The sequence below is a fragment of the Chrysochloris asiatica genome, unplaced genomic scaffold, assembly GCF_000296735.1.
Source record: "Chrysochloris asiatica unplaced genomic scaffold, ChrAsi1.0 scaffold00101, whole genome shotgun sequence".
NCBI classification, from domain to species: domain Eukaryota; kingdom Metazoa; phylum Chordata; class Mammalia; order Afrosoricida; family Chrysochloridae; genus Chrysochloris; species Chrysochloris asiatica.
The window spans coordinates 9,295,090-9,311,109 of record NW_006408619.1 but is presented as its reverse complement, the minus strand read 5'-3'; the positions used below and the strand labels follow the sequence as shown (position 1 = coordinate 9,311,109).

At 39.9% G+C, this 16,020-nt stretch overlaps 1 protein-coding gene across 1 annotated transcript in view; it reads right to left on the bottom strand.

Annotated features, from left to right (window-relative positions):
- FANCI (Fanconi anemia, complementation group I) overlaps positions 1–16,020 on the bottom strand; it is a 112,420-nt gene that overhangs the window by 40,105 nt on the left and 56,295 nt on the right. The window contains 6 exon segments of the mRNA XM_006867126.1: positions 1,275–1,454; positions 2,202–2,366; positions 2,841–2,962; positions 3,042–3,212; positions 4,109–4,210; positions 15,247–15,315. Coding sequence (XP_006867188.1) covers positions 1,275–1,454; positions 2,202–2,366; positions 2,841–2,962; positions 3,042–3,212; positions 4,109–4,210; positions 15,247–15,315 — 809 coding nt within the window.

The window sequence follows — 16,020 nt, the reverse complement described above, 5'->3', positions numbered from 1 at the left end:
AAAAAGAGTGTGTGGGGGAAGATAGAGCTCCCACTGAATAGTTTTCATCTTGTCTACACGGATCTAGTGAAAAGAGATGGGGATAAGATTCATGATTCAATAGTGAGTAATTGTTATCATGACAAATTGAGACTGTCACAATTTGTAAAGGTAGACATTTTCTAACAAAAACAGGGAAGTAGTTAATCTTACAGTCCAGAAACAGAGGACCCTAGGACCATCAAGGGAGAAGAGCACAAGCAGTATGCGGGACCCTATGCAGAGAAGCAGCAACACTAGAGATGGAGGCAGAGATGGAGACTTGGAGTGAGGGAGCAGCTGAGGACTCAGCTAATTCATGGAATTAGAGGGACTTGAGAGCTAGTGGCCAGGAGGCAGACTTGCAGAATGTGCCCTTTGGTGCTTTAAATTATTATATATGCCTGAGTGTCTAAAAAAGAAAAAAAAATAGCTAAAATGAATAGAGAGAAATACTGTTAACTGATTACATTGAGGGGATTATAATCTTTGTAATGAAACAAAATATATGATTTGTTGAATGTAAAACTGATGATCTGCTCTATAAACTTATACTTAATTCACAATAAAAACTTAAAAAAAATTTTTTTTAATCTTTGATGTATGTTAAATTTTGATTTTCTTCATCTCTTGAGATGATCAAATTGTTTCTTGTTGTTTTTTTAATCTAATCGGTTGATAGGATGAATTACATCACTGATTTACAACTTCTGAGCCAATCTTGCAATCCTGGGGAAAACCACTTAATAATAATACATTATCCCTTTCGTAAACTTTAGACTAAATTTGCTAGTCCTGGCGTGGCATTGTGGGATAAACCACTGGACTGCAAAATCGATTTGAACCACAGGTTGGCAGTTCACACTCACCAGCTGCTCCTTAGAAACCCTATACATGGTTCGGGTACAAGCATATCCAATAAATTGTTTTGTCTCCAATTAAAATTGTGTATTTCTCCTTTCAGTTTGATTAGTTTTTGCTTTGAATATTTTGAAGCTGCTCTGGGGGGCAGACACATTTAAGGTTGTTACGTCTACTCGATGAGTCATTTAATAATTGCTATCCTTCTTTATTCCTGGAAAGAACACCGTATTTTATATGTGACTAAACAAGCCACATTAAAGCAAGGCTATAGCAGGAACCCAGCGCTGGTGACTACACTTCGATTCACTACTGCCATCCTCATCCCCAGCTGCCTCTCTCCAGGACTCCACAGCAAGCAGAGCAGAGCAGCTGCAGGGCGTTGGGGGCCTTACCGTGTTATGTCACAGAGGTTGTGAAAGACCTTGCCTGGGTTCTGGCCATCAGGGCCACTCACATGGCCCGTCTCCCTCAGCTGCTGCACCTTCTGCAGAGCCACGCTCACTGTGTAGCGCATAAACTCAGTGCTGGACCGCAGGACACACAGGCTCTCTTCGTGGCTTTGGGTACTATCCCTAGAGAGAAAATGGTTTCCCCACTGTGACTGGGATCTGCAGTTTAGCTTTTTAAAGACTTTGGAAAATCAGCAACTAGTAAACTCAGCCCATACCAATGTCACTGCCCTGGCTGTCCGCTTCTAACCATCACCCTCAGTGATGGCCAGTGCCTCATTTTCTCCTCCCCGATGCTCTACTTTGAGCTTTGTATAAATTAAATGTCAGACTTAGTCTTTCTCTAGTAGTTGCTATTCCTCGGCTTTTTAATTCAGGCTTTTCCTTTCTTGTTTATCTGGTAATTGTGTTCATGCTAACCCACCACCATCACATCAATTCTGACTTATAGTAACAAAATATAGGGACAGAGTAGAACTGCCTCATAGGGTTCCCAAGGCCATAAATCTTTATGAAAGCAGACCACCACATCTTTCTCCTGTGGGGTAGCTGGTGGGTTTGAACCACTGACCTTTTGGGGTAGCAGCTGAGCAGTTTAACCATGTGCCACCAGGCTCCTCATGTTCATGCTACTTAGGTCGATTTTCTTCTGATACCTTGTTGGAATTCTTTACTATCTCTTCCTTCATTAGTCTACTGTTTCTGATTTTCCTGTTTCACAATTTGAGGTACTTCTCTAAAATGTCTACCAAGGATTGTCCAACTTTTATTTCAGGAAAATTACAAACCTTCTGTTTAGATGTGAATCCAAACTAGGTAATAAAAGAGAATTTGAGCAGGAGTTCTTCAAGCAATGCATTAGAAACTTACCTGAAAAGAGCAGTGAGGAGAACAGACACAAACTTCATAGACAGGAGACTCTCATTTGTTTTGCTGACTGCTTTAGTTTTGCTTTTAGCTGCTTTTTCTTTTAGAATGTCAGAGAGTTTCTTGTAACACGTGAACAAGCTTAGAATCGCTTCAAACTTACTCTTGCTGTGGAAAAAGAAAAGGAGACCGCCAAGAGCAAGCATAAGACTACTGTGGCGTACTTTCATAGTAACAAGGACATTATGAATGTCACTTCTTTAGGCATCAGATTTTCAACACAATGTTGTACAAAGGGGTCTTCAATATCATAGGCCTCCTACACTATTATTAGTACTTCCCCCTCTTATTTCTACCAGTCAATACAGAATACAATCACTCAAAATCTCTCCATTAAAATCAGGAGTTTTTGAGTTCAGGGCCTGGGAAATGTTAAATAAAAGTCTGCTGCGGGGTTAACAGTCATAGGTATGTGGGACATCTGCTTTGGTGTTCTCTGGTGGAAAGAACATAGTCTTGTGTCAGACTAGATATCCACACCTATGAGAGAATGTCATGGTTCAGCATATTCATACAGTAAAAATACAAATAACCAGAAAATGAAAGATTCATCCAACCACAAACTGAGTCACAATACCTTACCTGAAATTACTTATGGAAAAATTATATTCTATCAAAATCTCACAAACTCCCATCACGAGAAGAGTACAAAAATGATTTCTGATGCCAATATCAGTAGTCTGAGAAAAATCTGATGATTTATCCTAAAAGACACAAGGCAGAAATTAATAAGATACTTAAAACGCTTCCATTATTCAGTATAGCTGAGGACCTAGCAATTACCAGTTCAAAGTCTTCTAGCTCACTCTTAATCATTCTATTAGTGATAGATTCCAGCATATCATCCAAGTCATGGTAGAACCCCTCTTCTTCCTCTTCTTCTTCCTGCTGTAGGGGCATCAGTTTACTCTTATACCAGGCCAAACAGTGATGAACACTGCAGAGCAGATGAGACTGTAGAAGAAAACATTGAAATCGTCTCATGTTAAACGACAACCTATGAAGCTGTTCATACCAGCAAATTCTTAGCTATAAAGCTACAGTTATTAATTAGCATCACAAACTAATTCAATCTCAATGAAAAATTACTTGAATCACCAGAGGTATTGTTTTCTAAACAGTTTCCCAAAGAAGTAACCTTACAGTAGCTGACACCTCAGAATACAAATCAGATATGCGCTCTGTGGTCTGATGCACAGTCCTGCAGCCAGACTGTGGAGTTAAATCCTCTCTAGTTCCTCTGACTCTCAGGGTTTGTGGGTCAATGAAATCCTGGGAGACCTGCACAGTGTCTAACATGTAGGCTGAGCACATCTCATGGCACAGAAAATACATCACAAAAGACCCCCGCTGCCTTTGCCATGAATTCTACGTTACTGAAGTGGGAAGTTTCAACTTTAACCCTCTTCTCCTTTGTATCTCTTTCTGAGGCTAAGTATGAGAAAACTACCCTATGCTTACTCCTCTGAAGATATAACTAGCTCAGTCGGAATCATAAACTCCCTGCAGATAATGAAGCACACCCCCTGGGTTCACCTTTACAAGACACCAGTCCACCCATTCTAAAGCCTATTTATTCAGCATCTCTACATGGGATAACCCTGTTCTTTGGGGGAACTGGTAGATGCCTTGATTTCTTAAAAGTGCTGATGTGGAAGAAAACATTTTACCCATAGACCCAAGGTAGTGATAGGGCCTGGAAAAGTAAGCAGGGAAGATTTAAGAGCAAAAAAAAAATCACAGAGAGTACTAGGAAGACAGCTTCCTACAGAAAAGGTATCTATCTCTTCCTGAAGTTAACACTAACCGTGTAACAGTAAAACAACAGCTATGGAAGGAAAGAGTCTCACCAGTGGTTCTTGTAGAAAGCTTTGATCTCCTTGGGTCACAACACAAGCTTCTAGTTTCAGAGGCGGCAGTAGATCAGGTTTTGGCTCATAGAACTGTTTTAACTGTGCATCATGAAGAAAAAAAGACATCATGGCTCAAGAATGGTTTCCACTTATTTAAATGCTCAAGCAACTGGTACCTTTTAATAGTTATTGCCTTCTAAGCCTAGTTTTCCAGCTGTCCAAAGAACAATGGTAGCGTAGTGGTTACGAATTGGGCTGTGAACCACAAGGTCAGCAGTTCGAAACTACCAGCTGTTCCGCGGGAGAAAGATGAGACTTTCTGTTCCTGTAAAGATTTATAGCCTCGGAAACCCTGTACAGGGTCACTATGAGTCAGAACCGACTCCACGGCACACAGCCTCCTCCTCCACCACCAAAGAACAATGCAGCAAAAATTTGAGTTACTTAGGCCCACCCACAACCTTTGCCCTTACTGTAAGAACTGCACTGACTGGGATCTACTTCCCTAGTCCACTTCCCTGCCGCGCTTAGAAAATGCCGTCCTCACACTCATCCCTAAACCTGCACAGTCAGCATTCTCTGCACAGCACAGAGATGAAGAGCAGAGGATAGAGCACAGAGATGAAGAGCAGAGGATAGACACAGAGATGAAGAACAGAGGATGGGCTATTGAGTCAGAACACCTGACTCCAGCTCTGAGCACCACTGCTTATTGATGATTTAAGTAGTTAGCCAAGCTTTAAGGAATCCTAGTGACGCAGGGTTAAGTACTCGGTTGGTAACTGAAAGATCGACAGTTGGAAGTCATCAGCTGCTCCATGGGAGAGACGTGGTGCTCTGTTCCTGTGACGATTTAGAGGCTTGCTAACCCCACGGGGACAGCCAGTTCTACTCTGTTCTATACGGTCACTGTGAGCATACACTTGACGGTAATGAGGAGCTAGGCTTTGGTTCCTCATCTGTAACAAGAAGATACTACTAATATATTACTTAGTCTAGTATAAGGCTATGTACAAGGATAAAACATGATTCTACATGTAAAAGTGCTTCACATAGTATGAAAGAGTGCACACAGCACTAACAAAAGTGTCAACAATCATTTTCTTCTTTCTCCTTTTGGAGTCTGAGTACGTTTCTTGTTGTTGTTGGTTGCCACTGAGTTGATTCCAACTTATGGAGACTTCATTGTGTGGAGTAGAACTGCTCCAAGGGGTTTTCAAGGCTGGGACCTTTTGGAAACAGAGCATAAGGCCTGTTTTATGAGATGCCTCAAAAGTGTTGGAATTGCCAACCTTTCTGTTAGTGTTCAAGAACTTAGTCATTTGTGCCACAAGTCCCCACATTAACTTGAATGGGGAAGCACTGCTCTATGTTCAACCCTAATTTTCTATTCCTGTGTAGTATGTGAATGTAGATGGGTTGATCATTATAATTGCAAAGCTATAGTATGGTGATGGTGGTGGTAGTGGTGGTGGTATGCTGTGGAGTCAGTTCCAACTCACAATGACTCTGTATCAAGTTTCCGAGGCTGTAAATCTTCACGGGAGCAGAAAGCCTCATCTTTCTCCTGAGGTGCAGTTGGTAGATTCAAACTGCTGACCTTGTGGTTAGCAGCCCATCTCATAATTCACTACACTACCAGGGTTCCTAAGATACAATACAGTTAACAGAATATAAACTTTACTCAGAGTCTGGCCCAAGACCCACTGCTGGATAGTAAGGTCTGAGACCCTAATTTCAAATGTGGCATCTTCAGTTGAATTATCACAAAACAAAGACATTTTAAAAAAAGGAGAGAAAACTTTAATTTCTATCAAAATGGTAGACTGGGTCTAGAGAAATCCTCCTGGTACAGAAAAAATATATTGAATAAAAAATTTACATAGCTAGATACAGATCTATTTATTTAAACAGCTAGTACAATGATGGAAAGGTAGAGAACTCCTCAGAGGCTTGGAGATATTGGAAAATGTCATGAAGTATGAATCTAGCAGAGAAATGAGCCTGGGAGCTAGTGTCTGCGCTGGCAGCGTCTGCTAATCAATCCCTAAAGCTGCAGCTGCTGAGAGCTCAGGAAACTGAAGTCAAACCCTACAGCCCTTGTGAGGTGGGAAGACTGTGTGAGACCCCACATACAGCTGTACCTTGCTAAAGGAAATATTCTTAGAAGATGAAGCGACTAAAGCATGTGTCAGCCAGATGGAGGAAGATGGTCGGCATATATACTTTAAGTGGTGGGAAAAAATTTTCCTGAGAATTTCTAACCCAGAGTTAGCCTCCACATGTGGTTGGGGCTAGAATTCATACTACCACTGTGGTCCCAAAACATCAAAAGCCATTTAATAAAATTTAGCTTAAAGACAGCTTCCAAACAAATAAGCGCTTGATGATTCCACATGGCACACAAATGACAAAAAAAGGAACATTCCTCAGTGTAAAAATGGCACAGTGAATACATCTGACCTCCTCTAACTTCACAAGGAGTCCAGGTTTGGTGCTGTGGGTTAATGTGTCATACAGCAAAGTTGCTTTCAACAGTAAGGTTGGCGGTTCAAGCTCACCAGTCGCTCATTGGAAACCCTATTGTTGTTGTTAGGTGCCATTGAGTCAGTATCGCCTCATAGAGACCTTATGCACAACAGAATGAAACAGTGCCCGATCCTGGGCCAACCTCACAATTGTTACCATGCTTGAGCCCACTGATGCTGCCACTTTGCCAATCCATCACCCTATACAGGGTTGTTATGTGTCAGAAACCAACTCAATGGCACTTCACAACAACAACAAAGTTCACAAGGGGAAAAGAGGACCAAGCTCAACAGTCCAAGGCTGATTCCTGTGAGGTGGATGTCACATATACTTCCTCCAACTTATTTTTAACCAAGTCTTACACCAAATGCCCCTCTCAAGGTATTCTCAATTCCTCTGCTAAATTCAATAATCCACTGAATGGCCATAGAGAACAGACAATACTCATAATCATGGCGTTTACCAGGGAAGTAGCAGAATCAGAAACAAAGCAGCATGCCGTTTTGCAATCAGGACAGCTTCTTCTCAGCCTTGTCCACAGGCAGGTTTCTCTTTGACCCTTGAACACTCAGCCTGACCTCTGTGCCCTGCTCAGGAAAGTGTTCCAAACTCTAGCAGCACTGGTAAGTGCCCAGAGGCAGCCTATTCTCCTAGCAAGCCTCAGCCCGAGGCTCTCAGCTCTCTAGCTCTGCAGGTCAGCAGGTCTAGTTTGCTAACAGATGCCAGGAGGTACCCACTCCACCAGCAAGCCTTTGCCTGAATGTGTTCAGCTCTCTCACTCTGTAAGAGTGGCAAGCCTACGTCTGCCAGAAAGTCTTTCTCATTCCACGGGTCAGGAAGCCCACAGTGCTGTCTCCTGTTGTCTCCAAATCCTGTTGCTGCCTCTCTGGGTCTCTGTTGTTACAGCTCTTTTTTCTGGGGCTAGGAGGCTCTTAGCACAGGGACAGGGGGCATCTAAAGGATGCACTCCACTCCTGGCTCTACTTTCAGCCTCTAAAATGGCTCATTTTAACCCCAGAGGGGAAGGCAAAACTGACCAATCCCTTTGTTAGGGTTCCATACACATTATTTGAATAGTCCTGGCATGGTGTTGCAGGTTAATGCACTGGACTGTAAGGTCGGCAGTTCAAGCTTACTAGGCGCTTCTCAGAAATACTATAAAAGGTTGCTTTGAGTTGGAACTGACTTGACAGCGCTTAACAACAACCACATGCCCAAAAGGGTGCCAGGAACCTTATTTGCATTATCAGCATGCTGTCTAATCTTTTCGGTGGGCCACAAGCACCTTATTGGCATGTCCCTCCTAATCATTTGGTGGACATATGACTAGCAGAGCTGTAGTAAGTAATTTACTGCAAGCACCCAATCATTTTATTAAAAGGTCATACCAAACTAGGGAAACGCAGTACATGAAAGGAAAATTATTAGCTAGTCTCTCTGACAATCACAAATGTAATAATCCTACGTGAAATACTATAAACTGAATCCAATAATGTATAAAAAACCAATATATCAAACCAGTTTGGATTTACCCTAGGAGTGTGGTTGTTGCTGTTGAATGTGATATTGGCACATAATTCACCATAATAAAAAATTAAAAGAGAGAAATCATAGGGTCATCTCAATAGATGCAAAAGATGTACCTGATAAAATTTAATACACACTCCAGAATAAAATAGATTTGAAATGGCATAAGAAAGACTAAATAAATTTAAATATAGGTGATTAGAAAATATCAAATCTGATGGAAAGAGTGAAATATTGAGCAAAAATGGACCTCTCTTCAGAGATCTGGGGGCAACATCCGGCATTTCAATATACATGGAGTTAAAGTCCCAGAGGGAGAAGACGACAAAGGAAGAAGCAGGAAAAAAAAATCATGAAATAACATTTCTCAAACTTAGTGAAATATATCAATTTACAGATACAAGTAGTAATAACAAACCCCAAATAGGAGAAATGAAAAGAGAATCACACTGAAACCCATCAGTGTCAAGCTCTTGAAAGCCAAAGAGAAAGAGAAATCTTGCGAGCAACTAGAGAAAAATACATAATACCGAGATCAATAACAACCATTGGTTCACTTCTCCCTTAGTAACAATGGGGAGCAGGAAACATGAAGGTGCTATATTCAAAGCACTAACACAAAGAAAAGTGTCAGCCACGAGTTCTATATACCCACTCCTCACTTACCCACACGGTTAGGTCCCAAAGACAGGCTTGTTATGTGAAAATTGGCATTATGCAAACATGGGGGATGATCTCATCAGATCACAAAATGGAAGATGACTGCATCATAACACGACTGTCAAACCACTGAGAATCATGGCCCAGTCAAGTTGACAAATAACCTCAACCATCAGTGTTTGCCACTTACTGCCAGATGTACATTGTTAATAGGCATGAGCCAGATAGTAGATTTTTTATTATTGTCGTAAATGGGAAATGTCAGATGACAAGCAAACTGATGTGAGGAATAGGTTTGTTCAGTTTTGAAAACATCTTTCAAAAAAGAGCAAAATAAAGACATGTCCAGATAGTTTTCATCTACATACTTTATAATTTTAAATAAAAGACTATTCTATTTTTCAAGAGGAAATATGCAAAAGAAAATCTGTGATGTTCTACTGCAAGTCAGCACCTCTGAATATCAAAACAGATGTAGACTTCTTTCCTTCCTTTCCAAACCTTTATATACGGCAAACATTTTTTTTTCCCCCAAACTTTTTACTGTGAACTAAAAAGAGCAGATCAGTTTCACATTCAACAAATCATACACTTTGTTTCATTACAATGATTGCAATCCCCTCCATGTACCAACAGGTAAAGTGCTGTGAGTTAACACACTAGACTGCAAAGTTGGTTTCAACCACAATGTCGGTGGTTCAAGCTCACCAGCTGCTCCTCAGAAACCCTATACAGCACTGCTATGGGTCGGAACTGACTCAACAGCACTTAACAACACAACACCACCATTCATTTTAACTATTACATACTTTCCTGTGTCTCCACTATTGTCATCTTTCCTCTGCTAATCTCCCTCTTGTAAATTGCCTGACCTCTAGCCCAAGAATAATCTCCCCTCCCACCCCCATAACAATCATAGATTGTTTCTTTTACTAAGAAAGCCTTTTCTTAACTTTTTATTTTATTCGTCTCATACTTTGTCCTTTTCTAATTTCACTCAGTATAATATTCTCCAGGTTCATCCATGTTGTGCTTCATAGACTCAATGCTGTTCTTCAACACTGATTAGTAAGTATTTCATTGTGTGTATGTACCAAAGTTTGCTTAATCATTCTTCTGTGGATGGGCATTTAGGCTGTCTCCATCTTTTTGATGTGTCTCTGTTAGACAGTATGTTGAAGGATCCTGTTTTCTTATCCATTCTGCTCTCTATGTCTCTTGACTGGTGCATTTAATCCATTTACATTCAGTGTCATTATCAATAGGTATGAATTGATTGCTGTCATTTTGCTGATTTCTTGTGGTGTTGCTGGATTCTTTGTTCCACATTAATTTTCTGTATTGAGTTCATTTTGTTTGTGAGTTTTCTTCTCATTTCTGTTTTGTTAATTTTTAATAAATCTTTTAGATTTTCCTCTTTTTTAATTTTGATGTACAGGTATATTAATTTTCTTTCAGGTTACCCTGTAATTCATTAATTTTTTCTCCCTGCCTGTTTAATGTTGAAATCTACTTGACTTCCTTGCCATTTGGAAGTCCTTTATACTAGTCCTGCTGTTTGCTGTGTAGTTGACTTCATTATAAACTATTATCTCATTCCCTACTGTTGGTTAATCTTCTTAGTTTTACTTTAAATACTTCTATATCTGGACTGAGTTCTGGGTGGTGTTGTCATGTATGGTAATCTCAGGTTGTTATCTGCTATTGTGGGTTTTCAGTCTAAAGAACACGTTTTAGCATTTTTTATAAAGTTGGTCTGGTCACTACAATTCCTTTGATTTCTGTTTATCAGGAAAGGTTCTAATTTCACCACCATATTTGAGGGACATTCCTATTTGCTGGGTATACGATTCTTGGTTGGCAATTTTTTTTCTTTCTTTCAGAGTTCTATATATGTCATTCCATTGTTTTCTTGCCTGTATGATTTCTGTGGAGATATCAGAGCTTAGTCTTATTGACTCTATTTTGTAGGTAACTTTTCATCTTTCCCAAGCTATTCTCAGGATTCTTTCCTTGTCTTTGGTTTTACAAAGTTTGATTACGATGTGTCTTGGTGATTTTCTTTTGGGATTTATCCTGTTTGGGGTTAGTTCACCTTCTTGTATGCTTATCTTCTTGTCTTTTGTGACGTTATGAAGTTTTCTTCCAACAACTCTTTGACAACTTTCTCTGTGCGTTTTATTGGCTCTTCCTGTTCTGGAATTCCGATCACCTGTAAGTTGTTCCTCTTCATGGTGTCCCTCATAACTCTAAGGTTTTCTTCTGATATTTTCACTCTTTTTTTCTGACTGTTCTTCTAACATAGCAGTATAAAGAGATTTATTTTCAAGTTCACTCATTTAGACTCCCATTGCTTCAAATCTACTGCTTTTCCCTTTCGATGCATTGTCCATTTCTGAAATCTTCCTATTAATCTCTAGCTTTATAGTAGTAGGTTTGGTATTGCTTTAAAATTTGCATTTATTCTATGTTTGTTCTTATAGTGTTGTCCTGACTTATTCTAAAGTTTTTTCTGTGTTTTCTTTGCTTACCTCAATCTTTCTGTTAATCAATCCTCTGAAGGTATCTAAATATCATTCTTTTTTGAAAGTATATGATTGGGTATATTTATTTATTTAGTTTGTTTGTTCTAAATATCTCTCTTTTGAATTCTTTTTCAGTTAGTCCCATTACTGTTTTTTCCTGAGAAATGTTTTCTGGCTCTGCATCTTGGTCATTTGTTTGCATCATTCTTTTGTTTCTTCGTGTGAACTAAAATTGTCTACTGTCTCTGGGACATTGTGAGGTTGTCCTATTTGTATTTAATCAATGACTGTATGTTGATGTGTTCTTAGACTTTCATCAGCTGTCTCCTGTTATTGTGGTTAAGTGCTGTTGAGTCGGTTCCGACCCATAGCGACCCTGTTTAGGGTTTTCAAGGAGCAGCTGGTGAGCTTGAACCGCCAACCTTGTAGTTCAAATGGCTTTGCAGTCTGATGCATTAACCCACAGCGCCACACCAGGACTGGACTAATTTGCTGTTCATGTGCCTAAGTTTAGGGTGGGTTTGGCTGTTGGTGACAGCTATCTATCAGAGCTAGTATTGACTCTTGCCCAGCAGGTGGAGGTACAGAAGGTATATGGTTGTGGCTGGTCTGTATGGGCATAGTTGCTGTCTCCTGTCCAGTGGAACGAGAAAACCCCTCCCCCTCACACACAAGGGGAAAAAAAAAAATAGTAAGAAGTGAAAAATGGGCAGCAACCAGAATTAAAGAATATAATAACTATAGAGACAAAAGAGGGGCAGAGAAATGGAGCTACAGAAGAGGAAAAATAAGATGAAGAATTTTTAAAAGGATAACTAAAAAGACAAAAGAGACAGGAAAATGGAGTGATATTAGAGAAAAATAAGAGAGGAAAGGAAGAAATTTAAAAGACAGAAAAATTAAAGAGAGGTTAGATGAAAAGAGAAAGAGTAGCAAAGAAAGATTAAAAGGGGAAAAAAGAAGATGGGAAATGAGAAACAGAAGAAAATAAGGAAAAACAAAGGCCGAGCTAGAACTAGGATAAAATTCAAGGGACTAGAAAGAGAAGGAAGAGGAGGAAGAAAAACAATGAAACTACGGAAGAAAAAACCAAATCCAAAAAGAAAACGAAAAAAACAGTGCAGATGTTGGACCCGGAGAGGAGAGGGGTTCCCACAAGCCAAAGAGCTCATGAGGTGAGTGTGGCAGAGAAGGGACAGCAGAGGACCTGGCCCTAGATGGAGTTCCTACTAGCCTCGGTGTTGTCTATGTTCAGGGCACTCCACCCGCAGCAGTTCGTGGGGGCCCTTGATGGAGCTGGTTTCAGGGTCTGTTAGGACCACAGGGCAGCTTGGGGCAGGGGGACAGGTTTAAGCTGGACTGGTGGTGCTGCAGGTTCTGTAGGTCTGAAACTGAGACGGCCTGAAGCGGGGCACCAAAGCAGCCCACCAAAGCGGCACAGCCAGCTCTCGCCTCACAGTGCTGTGGCTTTCAACCACATGGCTCCAAACTCCCAGAAAGCAGGGCTTGCACTGGGGAAGGAGACACATGAGAGCTGGCCATACTTCTGGTCACCAGGGGAGCATGGGAAAAAAGAAGGAATAGCACTTTCTCATCAAAGCTGCTCACAAAAGTTCCAGATGGTCACGTGGCTGTGGCCAACCGTTCATTGTCAGTCTCACACAGAAACCAGTCCTCTGGCTGTGATGTCGCTTCTTTTACTCTAATTTTTAAGAAGCGACCCTACACACAACAGAACGAAACACCACCCAGTCCTGCGCCAACTTCACAATTGTTGCTACACCTGAATCCATTGCCACTGCCTCTCTGGCAATCCATCTCACTGGGGGTCTTGCTCTTTTTCTCTGACCCTCCACCTTACCAAACATGATATCCTTCTTAAGGGACTGGTCCCTCCTGATAATATGTCCGAAGTATGAAAGACAAAGTCTGGCCATCCAGGCTTCCAAGGAGCACTCTGGATGTACTTCTTCCAATAAAGATCTGTTGGTTGTTTTGGCAGCCCATGGCACTTTCAGTATTCTCCTCCAACACCTTAACTCAAAACATCAATTCTTCTACGGTCTTCCTTATTCACTAATAAGGTTACTGAAAATACCATGGTTTGGGTCAGGTGCACCTTAGTCCTCAAACTGACATCTTAGCTCTTGAACACTTCAACTTGTATAGAGTAAATCATCACATCTATCAATATTTATTTCACAGATTTATTGTGAAATCAATGGTAGCTGAAAAATGGAAACTCAACATTGGGCTCAAGTGTCAGGAAAGAAGTCTAGAAACGTTATGTTCTTTTAAGTTTGAAAATTACCTTAGGCTGTGGATGCTCACAGTATGTTAACTAGAGAAAGAGATCTTTAAAATATTCTGATTCCACTCTTTCATTTTATAGAAGTGAAAACTGAGGCCATGAGACATTAATTAGTTGCCAAGGTTACTCAGTAAATTAGTGGAAGGCCACAATAAAACAAGGCTCTTGTTACTTTTAATCCAGTCTCTTAATATAAGGCTTTTCATAGTTAGCTTATTTAAGCCAGGGCTCTTGAGTTAGAAAGATGAGTTCAGATCCCAGCTCTACCACTGTGTAACATTGTGCAAATTAAATTTCTCAGAGACTTAAAATGTAAAACTGAAAACTGGAGATAAATGATTTCACAGGGCTTTTGTGAGGATTACATCCACACAAGTGCTTCAGTACACATAGTCCCATCAATACAATACTTGACCCTTAACAAGGGCTAAGCATTAGCTGTTACTATTAATTACTGTTAATAATAATGGCATCTTGAGTTCTCTGGATATACAAAAAATGATTCAAATACCATACAATGGAATACTACTGTTATTGTTATGTGCCGTGGAGTCGGTTTCGACTCATAGTGACCCTGTACAGGGTTTCCAAGGCCATAAATCTTTACGGGAGCAGAAAGCCTCATCTTTCTCCTGCAGAACAGCTGGTAGTTTCGAACTGCTGACCTTGAGATTACCAGCCTGATTTATAACCACTATGCTACAATGGAATATTACTCAATCATAAAAAGAATTAAGGTCTGACATACGCTACAACATGGATGAACATTAAATATATATGATAAGTGAAAGAAGCCAGTCAGAAAAAGCCCACAAATTACATGATCCCACTGTTATGAAATGTTCCTGAAGACAAATACATACAGACACCAAGTAGATGAGTGGTTGCTTAGGGCTGGATAAGGATCTGGGGCAGTTGGGGGATTAAGGTGTGATAGCTAAATGGATGGAGATTCTTTTTAAGGTAATAAAATATCCTAACATTGATTGTGGTGGTTACAGAACTCTGTGAATATACTTAAAACCACATGGACAAATTACAACATATGTGAATTATATCTCAATAAAGCTAATACAAAAACAAATTAAAAATTCAAATAAATGCTTAATGAATACATGTTGATTTAAAAGGTCTATTCACATACCAGATATTCTCCACCTGAATTCTAAACTGATGGTCTTTTTAAATATTTCATAATTTAAAAACATTATCTTAAAACTGAAAGTATAAAAGAGAACAGCAGATACATTGATACCTGTTACCCAGACTTAACAGATGTCAATGATTTGCTATATTTGCTTTAGATCTCTCTCTTCCTCTTTTTCCTTCCAGAAATAAAACATAACAGATACAGCACTAGACTGAGATCCACAAGGTCTGCAGTTCAAACCCACCACCTGCTCCTGGGAAACACTATACAGGGTTGTTATGAGTCAGAACCAACTCGATGGCACTTAGCTAGAAGAAGACGTGTGTTCACAATGTAAAGGTACACTAGTTAGGAAATTATTATTTTACATTTTGAAAAGTCTGGAGAAGGTAAGTTGCCTCTCAAGTCGTTTTATCCGTCAGAATACATTTACCTGTGCGAGCAGAGTCTGCATGATGGAATTAGCCAGCTGAGAGTTCCCTCGAAGGACATCATAGAACCCCTACAAGGAATCAAACAGAAAGCAAAGCTCTTTAACAGAGATATTAGTGATGTGGACAGTCATAACTTCACAGGAACACTATATTTCTGTACCTTTTTTTCAGTTGTTTGAGAAAAAAAAAAAAAAAAGAGAAAGACCACATTTGATAGAAGCGGAAAAGAAGAAAGTTTAGGTAATCTGTTTAAGCTAAAAAGAGACCTCTGAATCACTGAGAGCAAGAGTAACCATCTGACGAGAATCCTCAGTTTTTTGTATTTTGCTCTTTTACATTCAGGAATGTCTCCGCCCACCGTTTCTTTCTCTTATCCTATACCAGCAGCTTTGTCTTTTAGAATACTCTTTCTACTTAGTTTTCAGAGCTTCATCAAGTACACACTGCTCCTATGTGGCCTAACATGAATGACCACATTGCTATCCATCTGAAATCTCCCAGTCTTACTTCAAGTCTAGGTCAGAATCCTGGGGAGAAAAACTTAATCTGTGAGAAAAAGTAAATGAGACTTGACAGATTTTTTTTTTTTTTTAAAAGAAATGAAACAAAAAGACATGAGTCATATCATGCATTAATGTTTTTCATAAATATACAATAATTAAAAATACTTAGCCTTGCACAAAAATTTGCAGATGAAATATAAAGGAGCAGTAAGTGTGGCACTGTGGGTTAACATGGGGGACTGCAAGGTTGGTTTGAACGGCAAGGTCAGT